The following is a 25,780-nucleotide window of genomic DNA, read 5'->3' as shown; positions in this document are numbered from 1 at the left end:
GAGAAAGCATTTCTGATGATGCCTTCATTTGGACATTTTCAAAGCCTTGGAACTGTACACTTTTACCCCAAATAAATTCCCCTTAAAAAGTCAATCCATTTCTGGTATTTTTACCTTGGCAGTTTTTGGCAGACTAATTCAGTGACCATAATATAAAGTACTGAAGTAAACTGATATTGCCACTCAGGATCCTATTCCCCTTCCAGCCCTCAATCAGAACCTTTTTGTAATGAAAACTTCTCTGATTTGGAAACAAACAGACATCCTGTGCTTGCATGATGATACAAACATGACAACAAAATAGTTCTTGTCCTCTTTTCAGGAAAAACAAAACAAACAAAATCTACTCTATCTAAGACAAGACACTTAATTCCATTCTAGCTATTTCCCTTTACATTTGTAGCATAATGTGATTGGACTAATTGACACCTAAAATTACTCTCCAGAAAAGTTCCTATGATTATAAGGGCACTTCCACCTTGGATTTTGGTTTAAAAAGAGCTAAGAGGGTAGATTGAATGGAAGAACACCCAGAGAATGAAGCTGACATTTTGAAAGCCAGCCATGAGCCAGTGGTGACTCTGAATTTTTAGTGAGTTTAATCCGTAATGTGATTAATCTACATGTGACAAATTACCTATTGACTACAGAATTACAATTCCTGCCTAGAACAGAGACTCCAAATTGTTCAGGCATTCTAAAGCAAAATCGAATTCATAATACTGATTTGGATAAAATGAGTAATTTATCTTTCTATAAATGTGTTTGGCTTTTGTTCTCAAAACTAATATGCTTTGTAAGGCATTATCTTCCTCTAATGGCATTAAAATTTAAGAAGTCCTCGGTACAAGTAACAGGTTTATTCCTTACCAAAAACTAGTTACCAGTCACCTTTAAGGTGGAAATCATTTAAAATTTGATGTTATTTAAAAATAACAAGTTAAAATTAACTCTTAATAGTGCTTACATTAGAGATCTTTTTAGAAAATAAATAATCTCCTCATTCTATTTGTCTCACACCAGCACATGATGAACCGACTGTAAGTATAACCAATGAACATGTCTTTGGAATGTAGATTGTAAGATGGTTTATGGAAAATCTTGAATGTCTTCAGTTGTCATATTCCCCCAATATCCAATTTTTTGTGAAGAGTATCTATTATTCAGGATATGGAAGACTTAACACATTTTGATGTTACAAGTTAAATAGAATACATTTCAGAGAGATTAACACTGAAAACAAGAAGCACTTCTGTGTTGACAAAGATAAATTTCTCATTTTATACAAATCAGGATTTTGAATTTTCTTTTACTCTCAATGACTGAATTAGTGCAATAGCATAGAATTATTAAAAAATTTTCATTTGCCAATTTCAAGAAAATTATAATGATTTCAGCTAGGGGACCACACATTAACAGTTTAGCTCCTAAAATCTGATACATTACACCACCATATTTTTGGATGGTTCCATTTTACCTCCTCTGGGACAGCTCTTATATTAACAAAGCCTTTTCTGAAGACTATGAACACACGGCGGGCTCCGCAACGTAAAGCGGATGTTGCACAGTCAAAGGCAGTGTCTCCAGCTCCAAGTACAATCACGGCTCCCCGTATCGATGGCAATGGAGAGTGACAGGCGCACATTCCTGAATGATGAAAGGAAAACCCCATTTTCAAGTAGAGAAACCATTTCTGCATGACAGCTCAAAAGATACTTGTACTCAAAGCAGTGTAAAATTGCATCTTGCAGTTTTCGAGGATGGAGTGTCACTATCAAATTATTCTGCTTCATTGAAAGACAGTTTTATTCCCATTTTAAAAATATGCTCATATATGTAATTTCATACTCAGTACCTTTAGCAGCACTGCCTTCTTTTTTCCTTCTAGAAAGATCACTACAACATATTCTGAAGAGTATAGGTCATAACAAACTGGAGTCAATTAAAATTATCTTTGTCAATGTTCTGGCACATATTTTTACCTTAATGTCATTAAATTTGTCAGAAGAAAAAAAAAACGATCCTGTTGATCTGGGCTAACGATGCAGTATTTCATTAAAATACTGTATTTATATATTATCTTATACTATTTCTAACATATGACCCTGCATATTTTGAAACTTAACATTGAATAGGTGTTCCTTATATAACTGAAGACTTTCTGAGAAACTATTTTCTTGTAATAGTTAAAATAAAAACTTTCTTTTTTTACTGGTTTTCCTTGGTTTTCTTTGTAAAATTGAACAATAAAAGAAGTACATCTATTTCTCAAAGGCACCTTTGTGAGGTTGGATGTACATATGAAGGCCCTGGTAAAGTTGTCTATATATTAGATAATGCTGCATCATCAGATTAAATAAAACTCCTGAAAGATAAATCACTATAATTTTTGAAATGGCACCATGGATAACACAGAGCTATAAGCTCAGTAAGTGTAATCATTTTGCTTAGAAGAGTTTGTATTTGGGATTATACAATCACCACTCTGTAATTCTCAAATGTATGCTATGTGCACTATGACCTTTCTCAGCAAGGGTTGCTGACACACTAGCGTCTAGTCGTCCTGGGAGGAAAAAAGTGAAATCGGTGTTCATCTTTTGCTTTAAACTTCTGTGGAACAATCTAATATAGAATGTTTCTTGCCTTTTAAATGTGGAGGGAAAATGTAAGACATCTTTCCCACATGTAATTAGATGTTCGAATACCTAAAGCTCAGATTTCTTTAAAAATATATGTTTAAAGAATTTTGATTATCTGATTTTTGAGAAAATATTCCAGCTTCTTATTTAGTAATACAAGCCATCATACAGTACAGGCTTAGCTTCAGGCTGTTCTTAAGGTGTATAAGGTGCCATTACTCAGAGAATACATGCCAGGGTGTATTTTAAAGTCTTTAACTTCATAAAACAACAGTTTAAGAAGAAATCTTGTATCTTTCTGCCTATATAGACACATATATAAGATATGAGATGATTCGTCCTTTTTCCCAAACTGATGTTCCTACCATTTCTCTTAAGAACATCTTTCAAAGTTTGTTATGGGCCTTTTTACTTGGAGCTGTACATAATACGGTAAAAAACCCTTTGATGATGTTCAATTGGAAGAATGGATGAATAGATAATTCTGGCAAACTATCATACTAGGATTCTTTACCTTGGTGTCATTCAAAGGTCAGTCTGAGATCTGTACAACATCCTACTGATCTTGGATTTAAAATAAATTTATAATACATAAAACAACATGGGCAATATGAGTAACAAAAGACAATATGCTATACCTGGTTTACTGCTTTTGGCCACCAGTGGCAAAAAGTCTTTGGATGTGTAAAATCCCTGGTCCTGTGTCAGGCCTTGGAAGATTTGGTCTTTATTTGGTTCCGGCAAACCTAAATAATAAAATGTTTATAAAATATCATTAGCAAGAAGAGGCAGTCGTATTACTGGATATTAAAGTAGGGAGCTGCATTTAAATAAGATGTTTCTTACAGAGAAAATAGTCAAGAGGTAAATCAACAGAAAGTATTATTCCACGACGTATGGAATACATCAGTGTACACCTTTAATATATAAAAAGCACATCTCACAAATCATAGACATATACACACACACAAACATGCAGAAACATATGTGTATACACACACACAAAAATAAGAATCAACTTATATTCTTTCTTCATATAAAACAATGTGTCAGATGGATTAAAGTGCTAAATATATAAAAACCATAACAAAAATATGGATGTATATTTATCTAATTCCTGAACGAAGCAGAGATAGCTTAAGACACTAAATATATAAAAACCATAAGAAAATGTAGACATGTATTTATCTAATTTCTCAATGGAGAAGATCATTCTAAGAAAAGCAGTGGAGGAAAAGAAACTCAAAGAAAAAAAATGTTGCCTTTTACCACAAAAATTCAACTTCTAACATATTTTAAAATATTATAAACAAATTAAAAGGCAAATGATTAACCAGAAAAATATTTTAAAATATTTAAAAAATAAAATATCTTTACTATATAAAGGAACTTCAAATAAGAAATAAGTTAGCAATAGAAAAACATTAGTAAAGGATAAAGGGGGAAGAAAGATGGCAGAACAATATGAAGCCATTAAAATCAATATTTGAAAATTTCAGTGTCAGATTATAGTCAAATATAGGGTTAAGTGAACTAGTAGGATACAAAACTACAGATAGAGTATGATTAAAATTTTGTGTAAAAGATATATAAACTAAATAAAGAATGATTATTTTTTGGGTGGTAAGATTATGGATTTTAAAAATTTCTTTATTTTCCCAAGTTTCTACCACACACATGCATTCCTATATAACTAGGAAAGAATTACAAAATTTTGTAAATAAAATGAATAGCAGACTAAATTTTTTTCAAAGAGAAAAATGGAACAAATTTGATAGTAACCACCTCATCATAGGCTATTGGAGAAATAATTCAATGTGATTCCATAAACAAAAGGACAAATATGGTGTTTAATTTTATTTGTTGTCCAAAATCCATCCCATCAAGGGGTTATTCTAAAACAGTAGGGATTTATTCTGTAGTTAATTGAAGGGCAATGTGTAGTTGCTGGTGGGCACACAGAATAATAAGTGCAGCCCAAGGATGACTTTTCTCATGTGAGATAAGGTAGGTACCATATCTAAGCTGAAAGGTACTTGTAGGTTGACTGTTTAGCCAGCAACCAACCAACCACAGTTGTCTCTTCCAATTAAACCAAACCAATTAAACCAATTTACTTCCCTGTTCAACACTGCCTCTATCCCCTCCCCCCACCCCCACTTTTACTCTTAGTTCATATACTACTTTAAGAACTTTTGCTTTAAAATTTACCTTAATTATTTACCAAGGTTAGGAAAGTCACTTGATTAGCCTTTACCTTGACTTCTCTATAAATGAAATGAAGTCAAAACTATCTATTCTGTGACATAGAGGAATATTCTTAGGCATATTGGAAACCATGACATAAATGTGTGGTCATCTATGTTAATCTTCTAGAAAGTCTAGGGATAGGTTGGGAAGAGAGTTACAGAAAAAAAGGATAGTTGAATATGTACTTGGAGACTCTAATGACAAAGCAATTTCTCTTGAAAGCTATTAAAGGATGGCTGAAGTTTAAAGAGCTGATTTGTCAAGCCAACCATATATATAAATGTTACATATCTAAGATTTAAAAAAGGACCCAGATCTCTACTCTCATATTACTTTATTATAGAGATGTCAAATGTTGTATAATGTATTCATGCTTTAAAAACAAGAAAAGTAGCAAAACAACTTGAAATGCTACATGATTTCAAGGTGAAGCAAAAAGCCCATAAGGGAGATAAAAAACAAGTCCCAGAGGATGTGAGAGGAGGATGAGAGTTCCACAGTTAGTGGCAATAAGTCTAAAAGCCTTCCTTTACTAACTCTTAATCTGGACTCTTTCACAATTTGCCATGGTGAAGACAGAGAGGGCACTTCACATATGTAATTATTTTCTATAGACCCATAGCTATAATTAACCATAATCTAAAGAAGTGCTAGTTATCCTTATAAAATAAATCACTAGACCCACAAAGATTACTTGTCCTCTTCTTGCAAGGATTCTTTCACAGGAAAAGTGCTTTGATAAAACACTAATTTTCATTTTTTCACTTGGATCAAGATGTCTACAAGGCAAGTGAGTTTTCCTGTGCTTTCACTGCCCTCTGCATTTATCACTACAATCGATTTAACATTTAATGGGTCAGATTCCCCCTGTAAATGTTCAAGAGGACACTGGTTAGATGTTCTGAACTATGAATGTTGGTTTAAGGAGAGAAAAAATGAGCCAGTAACTCATAATAATAATGATAATGACAGGATCATTATCATTGGATTTTGCCTGCAGCCAACATAGACACACCCTATTGTGTAGATGTTTAGCGTCAAGCCATATACATGTTAGCTTCCCGAGGTCTGATTCCATGGAGCCTTTTTATCCACATGAGGGACAGGTCAGGTCATCCCATCCCTTCTTCCTTAGTAGAGTGCACCTGAAGCTCTCCTGCCAGACCTCCCAGTAGTCTCTCCTAGCTGTTCAGAGTTCTCTATCCTTACCAACAATGATGCTGTGGGGTAGTTAGGAGCAGGAACTTTGTCATTCAACAGACTTTGATGTAAGTCATTCTTTCATATACCAGCTCTGTGATCTGTTTTGTGTAAGTTCCTTAATCCTTCTGGACTTCCATCACTAAAGTTCTGAAAGCAGGATAATAATTAGAGTCCCCTCATACATGTGAAATTTAAAGGAGATTTTATATACATATATTTAGAGAAAGAAAGAAAGAGAGAGAGAGAGAGAGAGACCTGGCACATAGTGAATGCTCAATAAATATTAGCTATTACTAAATTAGGCTTATTTATTCTATAGTTTATCAATTCTTTCAAACTTCACCTTTCATGTCAAGGGAAAAAATAAAGCTTAAATAAACATCAAGTATTAAACCTTAGCAAATTTAAATAAACTGCTACAAAGAAAGAAAAATGAGGCAACCTTAACTAAAATATGAAAGATAATGAAATTTACAAATACCCATCTATCAAAGGGAGATTTCCCTTAGAGTAGGTGGCATATTAATAAATAAGGTATGTGTCTATACTAGGACGATTTAAAAATGACACTGAAATGACTTTAATTCACCTTTCAGTGGGAAGAAGGGAATTTATGAATAAAGAAACTGACAAAGATTTGATAAACAAAAAGCTCTGTGTAGTAAAAGATTAGTGTTTGTCTTTCAAGAAGGACAGCTGGTTTCTTTGTTCCCCGAGAACAGTTACTGGACTTTTTGGTGTTTCAACATCTATTTTTCCCAAAGGAACACCTCCTTAAGAACTATTGAAAACAGTAATTTTAAAGTTCTCTAAAAAGAAAAATTCTGATTACATCACAGAAAATTTAAGTGAATAATTATTATTTAAGTGAATAATTATTTCTTAAATTACACTGTTCTAAATGTTGGTATATGTATATATGTGTGTATATATACATCTATATACATATACACGTATATATATACATATATATACTGATTCTCACAAATTATGAGGCAAGTTATGCTTCAATTATTCCCATTTTAGATATTAAGGAATGGAGGCACACAGAGATTATGAAACTTTGCTTAAGCCTCCACAGAACAAGTAAGTGGCAGTGCCGATTTCTAACCTAGTCAGTGTGGCTGGAGAATCTGTGCTTTTAACTTCAAAATCTTGCCTTTTTCATGTGTAAGGGTATAAAGAAGTGATGCTAAATAACAAGTGGTATCTAATTCAGTCTTTCCATGTAAATGCACTAGGTTTCACTGTAGGGCTACACATGTGTATACAACCCAGTATGTGTCTGTAGTGAGGGTCCGATGTATTTGTAGAGGATGGAGCGACCCACATAACCTTGGTAGCTTCTTCTCTAGGCTAAATCTTTGTTTTGGGATTATTTCTCTAGTACAATTCCTTTCTGAAATGTTTTCCTTCTTAAGTGCATTCCCCTTGGGTATCTGCTGGTTATTTTTCAATATTTGATATTCTTTGAAATATGTATTCCTGCTTTGTTTCCAAAGCATCTCTCTCTGGAACAATTGGAGAATAAATAGCAGCAGTATCTACATTAAACATTTTCCTTGTGATCATACAAAGTTTTGCACAACTGCAATTAACAACAAAATATTAAATATCCTGCTACATGTTATCATGTATAAGTAAAACAGGAAGAATATATGTTTAAGGCTCAGCTGCCACAGCTATAGGACGTGTTTAAGACTTACTTAAACAGCTGTCTATGTTACCTCACCAGGTTACTTACATAGTGCTAATTGAATTGGACAAGCATGTGTGTGATGCCGCTAGTTCTTGAAGGAATCCACTTAAATGACAGCTAAGCTATCATGGGAAAGACATTCATCAGATAGTGCTGTCATTGGACAGAGCCTCACAATTTCTACAAAAGTGGAGAGGACAGGATAGACCACCATGGAACTGCCTCAGGGTCCTGGAAACAGGGTGTGGTTTACAGAAAAGAATGATGCTCCAGAACACTAAACTCTACAGATACATCAGTTCTTGTTTTTTCATACATATGTTTATTTTAATAGGGAGATTGTTGTAGGCAAATAAAACATTGATGATTGTGTCATGGACTTGGTCTCACTACTCTCAAGTATTCTACAAGCTGAGAACAGCAAAATGTAGCTGAAGGCAAATGTCAGATATTTTGCATTTTTTTCTGAAAGAAGAAAGCACATTGAGCTTTCATTTTCAAACCATGATTTGTGGATGATGATGCTTTAGGAAGAGGAGTAAAATGTGCAGATTGAACATGGATTTGTTAAACAAACCCCCAACCAGAGGCACTTCTGTCTATACATTTATAAAGGAAAAGTTGGGAAACTATTTTTCTTTATTTTTGTTAATTAACTATTTTAAAATACCTTAATGCCAACTGAATGATTTCTATTTATGTATAGAGAATATATTGGATAAGAATAATACCTGTAGAGTCACGCTTTTTGCATTAAATTCTAGTTCAAGGACTTTCGAGCTATACCTTGGACAAGTAAATTATACTTTTGGGGCAGCAACAGGCTCATCATAGAATACTTACGAGAATCCAGTGAGATAATGTATGTGAAGCTGTTTGCAGAGATGTTAAATAAATATTTCCTCTTATTTGCAATCTCTCCCTAAAAGACTTTATTTGATTTAATGAAATGATACATTAGAATAAACATAAATTAAATGTTCATATAATCCATGATATACAAAATTAATATTATTAAACAGGTATGTAGTCAGTGCTGATCAGACGTTTATCAGGGTACATGAAACTTAGCACCTTTGCCTAGAATGAAAGGCTGGGGCCAAACAAGAGTATTTTCCCACCCCATTCATCCTAGAGACTACAATGGACTCAAGCCACATGTGCTTCAAAGCAAGAAATGTAGCAACATTAAGACCCTCTAATATTTAATGTGTCATTAAATTTGGAGCAGTAAGAGTAACAACACCCTGCCTCACAGATCACTGATTTAGGTGTCTGGAAAACTGGGTTTTAATCTCTTTATTTCCTCTGTCTAGTTGAACTTTAGTAAAAGGATTTAAAAGTGGTGATCTCAAATTTCTCTATTTTAAAATGAAAATAACCCTGCCTGTTGTACAGGGTTGTTCTGAAAATTAGATAGGAAAGTACATATAAAGGCACTCTGGTAAATCTAAAATCATATTTTAATGTAAGTCTTTATTACTATCTTGAGTAAAATGTAAAAACTATGGATAATTAAAACTTATGTGATAAACAGATTTATAGTAAACACTTTCAAATACAGAAGATGTTGCAACAAGTCATAAGAAGTTATTTAGATGGCTATATAAATATATGTATATAAACATAAATCTATGCATGTGTATATGTATTAGTAATGATAAGATATTCCTGTATTAAGCCCAAGAAGTTGAAATTACAATATTGAAGAAAAATATACCTTTCAAGGGCCTAAGCATTCCACAATTCCACAATGGATTATTAAATTTTTCATCTGTCACTTAAAAATTACTTATATGACTCAAAGGATTTATATCTTCCGTCCAAGGGACAATAATGCCATATGGGTTATCATTCTAGGATCTATATATTGATTAGAAAGAGAACAGATCAATGATGCCCTATTGTGATTTTTTCCCTCAATAAAAACTCCCTGTCTTTTCCCCCAGTCCCCCCTGTAAATATGTTTAGTTCTGAGTGTTCAAACTGAATTCAGAAAGAATGGAGTGATTCAAGATAACACATATGAAATTAGATCATCATGCATTACAATAGTATTCATTTCATTGATTTTCAAATCCCCTTTAAGCATCTGTTTCATAAAACTGCTGTCTAGTTTCTCTCTTAATGTGACCACATACATTAATTGTGAGTCTCATACAATTGGTTGAAGGGTAACAAGATCAAGACTTTAAACAAATTTTATGAATGGAGTCTCCATCTCAAATCATACTCTTTCCATTGCCCAAGTTATTTTTCTATACAGAAGAAACATAACAATGAAGGCCTGAACTAAGTGGAGTACTGAACACACTTTTACTATTTTGAAAATCTGATGGAAGCTAAATTAAGGTCTTATTTTTATAATTATATATCATATATATAATTATATAAATTATATATAGTTAATTACATATAATTAATGTAATTATTGCATATGTTATAATTAAAAATGTATACTTAAAAAAGCACTGGAGAAGAGAATAAAATAACCAATGATGATAATTCTTACATATTTAAAACTATGAATATATTTCAGCTAGCTTTTATGATTTCATGTAGAAAATAAGTATGAATTCTATCATACCAATGTGATCAATTCACATAACTCATATTAAAATCTACTACCAGACTCCAACTTAAAAGCATATACAGGTCAGGTAAGAAACAATGTAAACTTAATAACAGCAATGTATTAACAAATGAAAACATACATAGAATGAATTGAAAAGGAGTGTTAAAGACATTTGTAGAGGTGTTTGGTTTGTTTGTTTGTTTAAAATTTGATCTGTAATAGAATATTCATCAATTTCCTATAACAAAATGAGAATATAGTCAACATGCAATTTTGGTCTCATAATTTTTACTTTCTTTATACATTTGGAAAAAAAAAACAGAGAAACTTTATAGTAATTATTACAACAATGCCCAAGAATTCATAGATGGACAAAATATCCTAAAATGTACTTTACTTTCCTGCCAAAAAAATTTCTATACTTAGGATCTATCACATCTTTGTTCTTTCCATACAAAGGGACATATGAAACAACCAAAATAATGAAATTTTTGGACGAAAAAATATGAGTTTTTAAAAATACTTTTGTAATATTCTGATTTTCTTATAACCAGCAGAATTTATTTTAATAATGAAAACTTGATTTTAATATAAACATAAGGTATCGTTTAAAATAACTTTTTTAGAAAAGATATATTAATGAAATTTTATATTTCTGTTTTAAAATTCTACCTAGCCCTTTGATTTGGGGCATTATTTATTAAAGTGTGCTTTGTCTCTTAAGCCTTTCTCTTCTCCTTTATTCCTTTTCTTTCTCCTTCTTCCCTTCCTCTTTCTTATTTGGCTTTTGCTATGAAACACTTTCTCTCTATTTTAATCCCTGCATTGTGAAGTAATGGTAAGCAAAAAGCTCAAGCAATATGCTTAAAGCAGAGGCCTTTTTCTTAATGATCAGAATTCTTAGATGGTGTTAAGAAATTACTATTTAGGACTGTGTAAGTATACTATATTCCAAAGTAAAGAAATCATTAATAATATAATACTAAAAAGAAACAGTTATATTACAAAATAAATCTACCAGGCTTACAAAGAAAACAAATTTGCAGCAGCCACCTGCTGTGGCGATGAGGCAGTAATCTCAACAGCAGGAAATAAAAGGGAAGAGAGGAGAAAAATACAAAAGCACAGACATTAAAAAAGTAATTAAAACACTTATCTCCATCCACATACATAAGGAAATAAGGAAAAAAAAAAACCTCAACCAACCACCTAAAAACCTACTCAATTGAACTGCGCAGCAGGACGCAACATTAAAGCTGCCACTATAAACACACATTCTGCAAAAGGGAGAAGGCTCCTTTAAAAACGTAATCTCCAAAGTATTAGTAAGGCGTTAATCACTACTAAATGTAGCACACAGTCACTGTATTGTATTAGTTACTGTTTCTAAGGTATTTTTATTGCACGTCTACATTTTTATTCAAATAAATTATTATTTGTAATTGTCCTAGTCAGTTCTGCAACCATAAATATTCTGTATATCAAAAATTTTACGTAAAAAATTTTAGCATACATTTAGGTAATGTATTTACACGTTTCCTTCAAAACCGAACTAATCTTTGCCACTGGAATAAAAATGGGGTGCAACACAATGAGTCATGGATTAAAACTGAATCGAAGGCTAAGAAACATGTTTAATTACCCAAGTATGCTCTAGATAGCAGAGTCTGCAAAGTGAAACAATATAAGCTGAGAAGCGAGTGGCAGGCTTTAAAATAAAAGTAATGCACTAAATGCTCACGGTGATTCTTTCAATCGCTGAAACTTTTTTCTACATTGATGCAACTCTTCCAAGTTTTGTCTGTGAAAGAATGGAGAGCTACTAGATTCTGAATTAGAAGTTCTGAGGGTTACTTGTAAACTCTAAATCCTAGCCCAAGTCATTAAATTTAAGTCTCAGCTTCCTCAACTTTAGTATGGGAAGACTAAAAACTATTTCCATATAGATTTGTTATTTGGATGTGAAAAGAAATAAAACAGAATCACTGTGGCTAAGAGATTTAAAAGGAGTCAGGAGGTCATTCTGGAAGTACTCTTAAGCAAAAAGCCAGATATCACAACTGCTAAAGTATGCAAAGAATCAAGCAACAAAGTTCCTCAAAACCCCAGGGACATGTGGGCACCATAAACAAACATCAAGATAAAGAACTCATTAAACTAGCTAACCTCAAAGACTACTGGATTCCCCCAAAACCCACCAACCACAAACAATTTACCTGTTTTTTCTTTAAAAACCCCTGCATGGAAATTACAAGATATGACAGGATTTGAGTTGATACCTGAAACTCTGCTCCCTGAATTGCAATTCTAAGAATCCATATAAAGACCTTTGTTGCCTAGAAATGTAGTTTATTTCTCCATTGACATGGATAAATAAGCAAAATAGAGCTTTCCATTATTGAACACATAATTTTATAAAAAGAAAACATAATTGACAAGCATAGATATTGGCTATCATATAATCCCTTTACTTTATGATGATATTCACAACTCTGTGTTATTTCACTTTAATCCTTACACATGTTAAACCATAAATTTCTGTGCAAATTTATTTTCTTTTATTTTAAATCATGCAAGTCATAAAATTTTCAAGAAAATACTTAATTGATTTTTTTAAATTTCTAAATTTATTTCTCTCCCCTTCCCCCCAGTTGTCTGCTCTCTGTCCATTTGCTGTGTGTTCTTCTGTGTTTGCTTGCATTCTTGTCAGCCGCACGGGGAATCTATGTGTCTTTTTGTTGCAGCAACTTGCTGCGTTAGCTCTCTGTGTGTGTGGCACCACTCCTAGGCAGGCTGTGCTTTTTTCGCATGGGGCGGCTCTCCTTGCAGGGACACACTCCTTTGCGCATGGGGCTCCCCTACACTGGTGACACGCCTGTGTGGCACGGCATTCCTTGCTTAGCACAGGGTTTGGTATATGGCAAATGCTAATAATGAATTGACATGTATGTACTTTAAAATTTTTAAATCCTGTTATTGGTATACATACGTGCTTGTTGATATTTAACACATATTTTAATATAAGGCACCATGACAACAACCATGACAACAAAACCACAGCTATTTTTCAAACCTTGCTGCCAACTAAAATTTCCATAAATTCTGGTAATGAGCCTTATAAAACTGACAAGTACATGGTATATTCATCAATATGTAGTTCTTAAAGTTTTATAACCTAAAAAATCAAACAAAAATACAGTTTACCATGTTCAACTTTTAGTTTGGGCTAACAGCTATTGTTTTTTTGATTAAGATCAATTGGCAATAGAATTCTCTGATGCTATATTCATTTATCTACTTATTCAATAAATACTTAGGAATGCCTTCTATGTGCTAGACAGAATAATAGGTGCTGGGGAAACATAGATGAAGAGTTTCCAATCTAGTCGGGGAGAAGGACATGCATTCAGAAATTTAGAAAGAGCAAGATAAGCGCTACAATTGAGGTATGCATAGGTTATCAGAAACACCTACAAAGGACATTTCTTCTGCGCTGGAGACAATAACACCCAAACTGAGTTATGAAAAGATGAATATTTTCCAGTCAGGGGGAAAAAGGGGGAAGAATGAGCAGCTCATACAAAGGTATGAAGGGGTAAGAGTTCAGCTGCCTGGACTAGGGTGTGGTCATGGAATGCATAGGAGGGGATGGGATGGAGGCTAGCATAATTTGAAACTTGACAGATAGGCAGGGCCCAGGCCACCAAGGACCATGCAAGTCGCATCAAGGAGTCTGGATTCTCCACTGAGGAGACACTGCAGAGAAACAACATAATAGGCTTTGTATATTAGCAAGAACAAATTGGTGGCAGTGTATAGAATTGACTGACAGGCAGTAAGACTGGAAGGAGGTAGAACATGTAAGGGGATGCTGTATAAATCCAGAATAGAAAGGAAACTTAGTTTTTACCTCTGAACCTGGATTACCAGTAACCCCCACTGGCATGGCATTGCAGGCAGTGTTCACTACCTCAGTAAAGCACAGCTTACCTTCCGGGGGCAATAATTTTATTCAAAGATACTTGAAAGCAAGGACCACTCTAACTGCAGTAGATAGAATATACATCTTGACAGTATCAATAAACATCTCGCATCTTTTAAGACAATGTAAAATAATGAATTACTTCCCAAATTGGCTTTTGATTTAAATAACTGAGCAGCCAGTGATTTCTACTTGGATACATGCTTTTAGGGCAATTTCTTAACTTTGAAAATATGTTCATGTATTCTAAAGAAGTCATATTCTAATACTAAAATGTTTCAGTTCTGGTTCTTAGAGCATGGGACAGATAAAGGAAATATTAGCAATTTAACTCAGACCAATCAGGTTTAAATGACCTAATCACAATCCAGATTCTTTCACAACCCTAATTTGCCATTTTGCCAAAGTATTCTACAGATTAGAGAGAATGAAGTTCAGAAGATCTTACTACCAACTGTCTTAAATACAGGCTCAACCTCATATCGACTCGGTAATAATAAATATTTTAAGAGTTTACATTTGTAGAATATTTTTTTAGTTAAAAGTATTCCTTGTAGATTTAAGCCAAGCACAAACTCTATGGGGGACTAAATAGCTTTACAACCATTTATAGATGAGAAAACTAAGATTCAGAGTAGTAAAATAAGCTTTCAAAAATCTCATTGCTAGTAAGCAGCAAAAGCCTGTTTAATTCAGTTAAAATTGTGAAATGCAGAGTTTCTTCCACCGTTCCATAAAATATATATTTAGGGTACCATATAATCTTTATTGTTAAGGTAAATACAAAGGAGTCTTAAGGTAGTCTTTAAAAATTCAGCATACAATGGTCTGTGGAGCCTTAAATTTTCTGAATATTAATACAGCAGTTTTATTCACAGAAAAAGCATGCTTTAAAGATTAGGTGGTAATTATTCATATGGTATCCCACCTATGCTACATTTTTAAATGATTTTAGGTAAATTATGCCTACCAAAATTTAAACGACATCTTGTAAAAAGATCTTCTAAGCACCATTCATTTGTTTAAAGCACAGATTTACAATGACAAACCTTACATCAATTCATTTTGATGAAAGGGTAATAATTAAAGCGTTATTTTCCTTCTTTTGCTGCAAGTCATTTGACCTATGTTAAATCAACTTTCAAATTTTCATTCATTATTTCTACATGAAGGATTTTGCCAGCTCAAAAAAGTATAACTCTTCATTTGTCAAATGTAAACTATATCTGTCCCAGTTGCTTTCAGAGCTCATAGCTCTTATCCCTTAAAAACAGCAAAATATTGTCAAGTCACACAACATCCCCACAGCCTTAGAATACCCCTGGAATCAATATTATTTGTTACTTGTAAGTGCATGGTTAAGAAGAACAGAAGGCAAGCACTGTCCTCCTTACCCACATTGAGCTGTGATACTACAGCCGACTCCCTTGTGTGGTCTGTGATCAATTTTAATCTCCTGACCAAGAATAAAAGAATACAGACTCCTGATTCTAGAATCATCTTGAAAGGAGATTATGGATTTGTATGTCTGCAGTGGGAATGAAAGATTTAATTCAACTGGCGTTCCAGGAAAGAATACATCTAAACTACCATTCCCTCTCATTACCCTCACTGCTTCCAGGGTCTTCTATTGACAGAACTAAATACTGAAAAATGTGTGAACAATGGGTTAAAAAGGAAGGCTGACTCTGTGGACATATCATCAACTAACCACAGATACAAACCCCATTATGGTTTGTTTTATTGCTGCATGATTTAAGGGGGTATCAGTTTTTCTATTTTAAGTTTCTTCATAAGGATGACAATTTTGTGCCAAATTTCATGTGAATACCTTTATTTTTAAGTAATTAAAGAAGGAATCATTTACTAAATCCTTATTACTGTTTCCAAAATGCCCACATCAGATACATTGGTGTATCATTTCTTGGTTTTAAATGCAAAACTGATTTTCATGTGAGAGAGAGAAAGTGCATCACCAGTTTCAATCTTACTTTTATATCTATATCCATATTTATCTATCTATATCTACACATTTATAATAACGTATTTACACACAAATGCACATATTTTCCTATTTTGCTGTAAAGATAAAAAGTAAAAATAGACACTGAATATAATACTCTGTGATTTACTTGCAACAATCCATACAACTGAATAATATGAAAATTCTATCATTTCTATTAAATGTTCTTATCAATACATCAGGCAAGATTTCCAAGTGCACATCATCACTACCATCATCATAACAAATGTCTTTTGAGACTTCACAATGCATCGTGTACTGTGGTAGACAAAAAACTGAGCATGGTGGTGTAGAATATGGAATTCAGAGCCAGAGTCTGCATTTGATTACTGCCTGATACTTTCCAGCTGTATGATCTTGAGCAAGTTATTATACATATCTGTCTTTTACTGTTCCTCATTTGGAGAACAAGTATGATATCAAAAATAGCACCTACTTTATTTGGGTTTCTGTGCAAATAAATTAGATAATACAGGCAAACCTAGAAGTGTGTTCATGGTACTCAGTGAACACTATATAAGTATTAGCTGTAGTAAATGTATTGTGGTTTGCTTGTTCATTCATTCAAGCAATGAATGAATGAATGAATGAATGAATGAATGGTTTGCAAGGGCACAGTTTAACACTGAGGAAACAAGGAAGGAGAGGCCTTTTAGCAATCTCATCTTGGAAGTAGTTTAACTTCTGGGAATCAGTCTTTTCATTTGCAAAAGTTAGATACTAATATTTATCTTGAAGGACTGCTGTGACAATAAAATGAAATTAATTAAGTAAAGTGCCTATCAAAACACCAGCTACATATGAAGTCAATAAATGCTTACTGAATGAAGGAATAAAGAACTGAATGAATGAGTGAATGAATGAATGAATGGATTGAGAAATGCTATAGGTTAGGTAAGAATTAAGAGTGAGTAGTTAAGATGGGTAGCTCAGAGCACAAATGTACAAGCAAAATTAAAATATCATTAAACTAAAAGAATGGAAATATGGTGAGTACTTTAAGTTTTAACATGTACTCCTGGCAAAAAGTAAATGTGTCCTGTTTCCTCCAATACAGAAATCAGTGCCCAGTGAAAATGTAAAGTTACATTCATATAAATAATTAAACAGATTCCTTTCACAGAAGCTGACCTATCTCCATTAATTATATGGCAGGTTCACAGTGCAAAAAAACTCAATTTAGCAGTGGGGGTGAACTGATATTCTAAAGCCAATAAGGCAGGGTATGGTGCTGCTTAAAAGGCAAGGGTAATTTATTTTGTCATTTAATTTTAAAAACACTCAAGGTACCCCTTGAAAACTGATTGGTTTAAAAGTCTCAAAAACCCCCAAAACAAAACAAAACAAAAAACCCAAAAGCTACAAATGGAAATCATTTGACAATTTTAAGAACGATGATTCTGTCTCAGGCAACAGAATTGACTTAGTAGTTTCTCTATGCAACTTTAAATAATAGAAAATTATATTTATTCTGTCCATTAAAATAAATGCTAATCAAGATAGTTAAAGACTATTGATTTGAGAGGTCAGTAACTTTTTATCTATCCAGTGTGCCAATCCAGTCCAGTCTTGCTCCATGTACACTCAAAGCAGATGGGTTTCAATGAGCTGCTCTAGGACGGCAGTACCAGCCATTCTATTTTTTTCATAAGTAATGTCATGCTATATGTTGAGATAGAATTAGAAAGAAATGTGGAGTGTGTCAGCACCTTAAATGGGAAAGAAACTGAAGAGTATCAGACCTCGACAAGTGGTGTGTAGAAAGATAAGTCAAACTGGAGTATATGCAAGTATACCGAAAGAGCCACGTGGAGCAGCATAAGATTCAGAGTCCAGAGCTGGCACAGACTGCCAAGGGCACAAAAATGGAGGAGAGGGATGGAATTCAGAGCAAAACAAACCATGCCTCTTGCACACTGACTGGTTCATGGATGCTTTTAGGGAACTAGGACCATTTCTTTTAGATATCTGAAAAGTACTATACTATCTGACAAAAAATTTACTATAAATTTCAGAAAACCAATTTACATATAGAACTTTGGGGGCCCCAACTCATGTGTCAGGCTGAGGATTGACCTTTGCAGCATATGTATATATGTGTGTGTGTACAATATATATCCATACAGATATATTCACAACCACAGGTATATAAGATTATATATGTACATATATATACACATTATATGCACACACATATTTATGTGAGCACCTTGTGTATGTTTAGAAGTATTTGTTAATAATACAAAGAATGTAGCTTTGTCAAAAAACAAGACAATTAATTGGGTCCCCCTTACAACTCTAAAACCACTCACAAGAATCAGCACATATAGCTGCTCCTTCTGGTAGAAAGGTCTCCTTCTTTCCTACTCTTCCTACTTCCCTGCCCTATCTCCCCATCTCCTCAACCTTCTTTAAGGAGAGAAACCACCGAAGATCCATTGTTTGTCATTATCCAAGGAAAAGACACCCAGGCAAATTAGAGAGGAACCAACTCCTGTGCTGGGCTAAGTTTTGGCCAGGCCACATTCAAATTCAAGTTGTTCACCATCAACCTATTTATAGCCAATATGCCTCTTTATTGGTTTGTACCAAAGCTCTGCTGATTATTAAAGATTTGAATGTCACCCCCGGGATCTAACCAAACTAACATGAGCATGAGGTTAAGAGGCCAGAAACTATTTTCTATGCTAGCAGGGCAACAAGGTGGGGGGGTGGGGGGGTTGGGGGGGTTAGAAATAAAGTTAAAAGATGATGCAAATATGTTATCCCTTTACTCTTTCATTTTTATTTTTAAAATAACAAGGGCCCTTTAACAAAATAAAAGCAAATATTCCCATAGTTTCATTGTTAACATGACCCTCAAGCTTCACTTATGATTAGAAGAAGATTGGCTTGTCTATAATTTGGGCCATAATGCCAAATATTAGGGAATATCCTATTTCTACAGATCCTCTCTTATAACCTACATTTATGTTAAATAGTGTCGAAAGGAGAAAGGAGAAAATAGACCGAGTTAGTATTGTGCTTAATTACTTGTTTGTATTTTTTTGAAATTCAGCATTAAATGTAATATGATATTGTCTCTGTGGAGTTTCATTTCACATAATATAAGAAAAAAGAAGCATCCTATCAATCAACAGAAAATCAAGTTACATGTGCCCACTAAGTTGCTCTAACAAGGATTAATGTCAGAAATGTTGATACTTGCTTAATGTTGTGGCTTTTAATCCTCTCACTCCAGTGGGTCTAAAATACTTGCTAATAGCACTAATGTAAAAAGAATTAATACTTTACATATGGCTATAAACTTTTCTTGAATGAAGGGGTTAATGGTCAAATAAGTCTTTAAGGATGTAAATGATTCCTCCCCTGTGGCTGGAAAATAGCTCAAGTGTTTTTCATTTAAAATTATTATCATATAGAAACATTATTATCTCTGCGATTACTATGCACCTCGCTGAAAATCCCATGGTCTGCAACAATTAAGGAAGGTAACATCCTTAATGAAGTTATAAAACATATATCATTTATTAAGTAGTGAATTACATCTTTAATTCTGGCTTTAATATATCTTAAATTTTAGCTTTAATGACTATATGGAAAATATCTTTAGAAACCCCAGGACAAATTATGTCGTGGCAATAGGAGCCTCAAAACTGAACAGGGGTGATAATTTACTTACTTAAAGTCACTTTCTATGAGCATATGCTTTCTTGAAATACTGTTGCTGCCTCGGTAGCTCAACACAATATATGAATGTTTTAGTAGCTAATTTTGACAATTTCTTATTGATTAATGCAGGGTGGTGAAGAATTTAGAGTGACTGTTGTGCATCAGATTTTTATTGCTACCTTAAAATTTGGAAAGCTAGAATAAAAAAGTTGAAATCAAGTTAGGCAGGTATCTTTTCCTTCTGCTATCTTCCCTCCCTCCCTTCTCTTTTCTGTCCCTTCTTCTTTCTTCCTTTCTGTAATATATATTTATTAAGCAGCCTTGCTTTGATAAGAACTGCTCTTTTCTGAGAAAATAAACATTATCAAAATTTGTTTAAGTCATATAATATTTTAACATAAAATTTATTTGCAGGACACTATTTCACCTGGCGATAGTAATAGAGTTTAAGCCTGAAAACCTTCTTTCCTAAAGAAAATGTTTTTTGCCTTGATAATACCGGGGAACAAACTGTTCAGTATGGTCATAGAAATCAATTACACCTCTCTGAAAACGATTAGGAAAGAATGTGTATGTCACTACAACCTTTAATAAATTCTTAATTATTATTATTAATCTGTTAGCACAATCCTCACCACATTTAAGATAAACTATTGGGTAGTTTTTATCACAAAAATTTAGACATTTAGATGGTATATCTAGAAATTTGGATTACATAGTATTTCTCATTGAATAACTTCAGGCAAATACAATCAACGTTTTCACTGTGGTGTGGATGAAGCTGAGGGAAGAGGCAGTTGGCAGGCACAGGAGGAGAGCCCTCAAGCTGGACCAGGAACGGGGCGGATGTGTGCTAGTGATACTCTTCACAACACCTGTTCTTAATCCCAATATGCTAATAATTATCCAAATCAGTGGATGTCTTTGATATATATTTCCTACTCCTAATTATATTTGGAAAGAATTAGGATATGCTGAGGCAAAGAAGGCTGAGTTTTAGTTGTAATCCCAGCATTAATTCTTACAGGATTGATATTCCAATAATTAAGTGATGAAAAATTTATATATAGCACCCACCACAGTGCCACTCACAGTTTATTTATTGCTTGACTGAAAACTTATGGTATGTTTTTATTGAGGCAAATCTTTAAAGTTAATTTCAATTTTTAAAAAAAGTTTTGTAACAAGTGTATCAGAATGGGGTCCCCATAGGAAATAGATGCCACACTTAAATGAGAACAACTCTGGGAGATTCTACTTACCAAGGAATTAATTACAAAGGTGTGCAGTCAGGTGTTAGAGAACTACAAGTGATAAAGACCTGGGCCTGGAAGAAACAATCTAATACCATTGTTTCTTCTAGATAATCTAAATATCTTCCCTCTGTGTTTTCCATAGATCAATAGTCACCTTAACAGTTACTGCAGAGTATTATATTTGCAACACAAGGAGGTGATTACCCTTCCCATGCCCTCCCCCCAGCCGGGGCAAGTTTGAGTGTGTAAAATCAAATACAGTATCAGAGAAACTAGAAATAAAAGGCCATTCAATAATGACTAGCCCCTAGAAAGGACTTGACTTGTCTAAAAGTATACAGTCAATTAGTATCAAAGCTGAGACCTGGAACGGGTCACTTAATACTCGATCACTGCATTTTGGTTCACAATAAAAACATCGTAACTACACACAAAAGTAAACAAAGTGTTCCCCCTCAACCAACACACATTTTCTGAAACATTTTAAAAAATCATGTTCAAATGTGGACGTGAATGATTATAGGTTAAAGTGACCTTGGATCTCATCAGCTCTCACTGTCTCATTTTATTATTGAGGAACCGAAAGTCTAGAAAATTTTAAGTGTCGTAGCTACTAAAAGCAAGTTAATGGGAAAGCTAAATTTTAAGAGATATTCTATCTCAAAAATCCATGTTCTTTCCACAGTTCAGAACTGCTTCTTCTTTAATCCTATAAGATTGAAGACTTTTAAAGTTCTAGCAACATTTGTATTTTTCAAATATGCCTAAAAGAATGAGCTTAGACTGCTAAACTCTGCATTAGTATCCGAATATTGTTGCTAAATATGATTCCAGTTAATGCATATTTAGAGACCAGAGCAGACTACCAGAACACTGCTCTGGTGGATGAAAGAAAGCCTAAGACATGATTACTGTTTTAAAAAAAAAAATTCACAAATCTTGTGTACTGACTATTTCCCACTGGTTGGGAAATACATCAAATTAGTAATACATCAAATTAGTAATACATCAAATTCAACATGCCCAAAATTTGACCCCTAGCTTCCTCCTCAAATGTACTTTCTCCCCCATTCCATTTTTATGAATAATAATGCTATCATATATTCAAAAATATATTTGTTCACCGATACAATCTGAATATCTATGCTGACAATGCTGATTTGATCTGTTTTTACATTTTAAAAAAAAGCACAATATATATATAGCAACTATTCAAATTACCAAAGCATAAAACTGGAATCATCCTACACATTTCTCCCTCCATCAAACCTGATTTCTATTAAATCACCAAATCCTGCTCTTTCCATTTAATAATCTTTCAAATTAACTTTCTCAGTTTTATAGTTCCTTATCATTTCTATCCTGACCAGCCAAAAAACACTCATCTTGCTGCTTCTAGCTTTTCTCTGTTGGAATCATTCTCCACCATTTTAACAGAGAAACTTCTGTAAAACTGAAAGTTCACCATATTGCTGATTAGGAAGTCCCGAGGGTTTAATTCCTTAGTATGGAATGTAAGGTCCTTCATTATTTGAACTCTAATCTCATCTCTCCCATTCCTTTAACAATTCCACTTCATTTCCGATAGACCAATTTGAGTTCCGTCTTACAGTGCCCGGAACACAACATTCCCTCTCATTACTCCCGCATTATTGAGTCCCTCTGATTGGAATGCTCCTCCCTCCTTCATTTGCCTAGCTACCTCATCCCTTGTCTTTACAAAGCAAATCATAAATCAACTGCTCTGGGAAGATTTACAGACCAGTGTCACCCTTACCCCAACCTGTGATAATGGATTGCTACTTTCTGTTCTTCCTCTTTATTACCATTTCACCCAGTGTTTCCATCAATTTTTTTTTTCATCTTTACATTGTACTCTATTAATTTCTTATTTTTTGTCTGGGAACTCTTCAAGGACAAGTTCTCTGCCTTGGTACTTTTGTGTATGCTTTCTGCCTAGTATATAGCAGGCATTCAGTGACTATTAGTCCAATAAAGACATGGTAAATTCAGTTTTTATTTGTTCATATGTTCCATTTATTTGCACATTTTTCTCAGCAACAGAAAAGAAAGTTTCTTCTAAATAGCATATGTAAATGAATTGTCTACTTTTTCTTAATTTCCAAGGATCCAAATGTCACTTTAAGATAATGAGATTGGAAATTATTCTAAATCAAGAAGATAATTCTTATTCAAGATATTATATTTTTGAGACAGATAAAATTATGATTGGAGGAACGGTATAGAGACTCTAGATACTTACTTATTTGTTCACTTAATTATTCATAAAAACAACTAGAATATTATACTAAAACCAGGATTTCCAACCATGCAAATATTAATAATTGTCTCTCCCCATGTCACCTCAAATTACCTAGGTTTTAGATAACTATGAAACATAAAAAGCAAAGAATTGGTTCATACAAAAATGACTATGTAAATATATCTATATGCTAGAGATATATATATATATATATATATGCGCTAGATGAATGATTTGTACAATACTAAATATAATAATTGTCATATTCAAAATTGTTTTTATGTTTTTATATGCTATGGTCAAAAACATAGCTGAAATAATGAATATTCTAATATAGCATGAATATTCCTAAATTTAATAAGAGCAGAGATTTGCTTCAAAATTAAAGCTATGAACATTTTCTCCTCCCTTTCCTTCCTTTCTTCTTTCTTCACTCCCCCCTTCCCTTCCTCTCTCTTTTTCTTTCTCTCTTTCTCTCTCTTTCATGATCCAAGGACCCAGTTCTTGCCTATTACAGTGAAGTTTGAGAAAAAAGAAAATAAAAACACAAGGTACATGTTTATAACTCCCACACTTTTTCACCAGAATCACAAGACCTTGGCATTGCAGGAGTCAATGCTGAAACCTACTTTACAAGAACACTAATAGTCCATGATAAAATATAATTAATTGATAATGAACTGTTGGTTTCAGGCAAATATTTTCACTAGGGTTATGGAACTCTAATGGTGTCTGTGTTGGACCAGTTAGCCTGTCTTCTTCATATTTATATTAGAATTAATATAATATAATATAATATAATATAATATAATATAATATAATATAATATAATATAATTTACTTATTCAGCATTACATAAAATCAGTTTACAGTGGAGTTCCTACATCTTTAGATTTCCAGGATTTTCAGCTTTTGGTTTTGGTGGCCTCTCTGTCCAATGAAAAACACCATTACTAAGAAAGAGGCCAGGCTGAGGATGAAGCATCTCTTAGGATATAGGGAGTATCTGGAGTGAGATCCTATCTTCAAGTGGGGGGTCTGCTGCCAGACACGAAAAGGAAGATGTCCCTGAGAAATAAGACTTGTTAAAACCTGTCTTCTCCAAGCAAGGTCTGAAAATCTGCAGCATCTGCATCAAGGCTGACCTTGTTAGAAATGCAGACTCCCATCCTATCCCAGACCCACTAAGTCAAAATTTGCATTTTAACAAGATTGCCAAACGATTCATACACATTACCATTTGAGAAGCACAATTAAAATGTTAGTTCTCATTTTGAAATAAGGAGAAACTTTTAAGCAAAAAAAAGGAAAAGTCCCAAGTTGCCTTATCTTTGGAAACTCTCTCCGTTTGTTTTTTGACACCCCTCAAAATGGGTCATGCCATGGTCAGACCTGCTGTGGGTCTGATAAGTACCTAGGAAACCAAATGGGTAATTAAAGGGAGAGAGTTTTTTGAAATGATACGTTAGACTCCTATGTATACAGTCATCTTCATCACATTTTACCAATGAGAAAATTAAAGCATTGCCTGAAAACTGTTCGAGATCAATGCTTCTCAAATTCTCCATGGTAAAGTACCAGTCTTCTTTCTTCCAATTATTTCAAAAGAATATACTTTTGTAAAATATACTAGAAACATAAATTGGAAAAAAAATCAGGCACACAAATACAAGCCCTTGTATTTTATTATTTGATTCACCAGACATATCGCATTACTATAAAGGTTTCCAAACATTCACTCTCAGTTTGCCTGCTTATCTCATTTCAGATCAATAACAAACTGTTTAGAGATTGGTACCAGTCCATGGACTACACTTCTAGTGGCATTAGTAGAGATCATGAAGAATTTGAAGCCAGGTAGTCAAGCTTCAGAACCACCACTTTCAACCATGGTACCAACATAAGGGAAGAGGTTCAGGCTGGAGCACAAGTTCCCTTATGTTGCTTATGCAGCCCTTTCCACAGTTTTGAGGCTGTTAGTAGCTTTTGTCCACTAACCAAATCAAGTCACAAGGCAGTACAATCTAGAAGAAATAATAATGGGCTTGAAAACATCAGATAGAGTTTTGTATCTCAGTTCTGCCATACTAGTAGGTAATTTGATGATGATATTTTTATTTATCTGTATCATACTTATTTTATAATTTTATATTATTTTATATTTGGTGTGTGCTATACTCCAGTCTGTAACTGGAGATAATATATTACATCACTGGGA

At 33.6% G+C, this 25,780-nt stretch overlaps 1 protein-coding gene across 3 annotated transcripts in view; it reads right to left on the bottom strand.

Annotated features, from left to right (window-relative positions):
* The window catches only part of DPYD (dihydropyrimidine dehydrogenase), a 982,193-nt gene that overhangs the window by 566,217 nt on the left and 390,196 nt on the right, over positions 1–25,780 (bottom strand). For all 3 annotated transcript variants that reach the window (XM_058303142.1, XM_058303141.2, XM_058303140.2), the window contains exons 9-10: positions 3,278–3,385; positions 1,478–1,647 (exon numbers count right to left, since the gene is read on the bottom strand). In XM_058303142.1, the coding sequence (XP_058159125.1) occupies positions 1,478–1,647; positions 3,278–3,385 (278 nt within the window). The remainder of the gene's footprint in view (positions 1–1,477; positions 1,648–3,277; positions 3,386–25,780) is intronic.

Source organism: Dasypus novemcinctus, chromosome 9 (genome assembly GCF_030445035.2).
Source record: "Dasypus novemcinctus isolate mDasNov1 chromosome 9, mDasNov1.1.hap2, whole genome shotgun sequence".
Lineage (NCBI taxonomy): Eukaryota > Metazoa > Chordata > Mammalia > Cingulata > Dasypodidae > Dasypus > Dasypus novemcinctus.
This window is presented reverse-complemented; position numbering and strand designations above follow the sequence as displayed.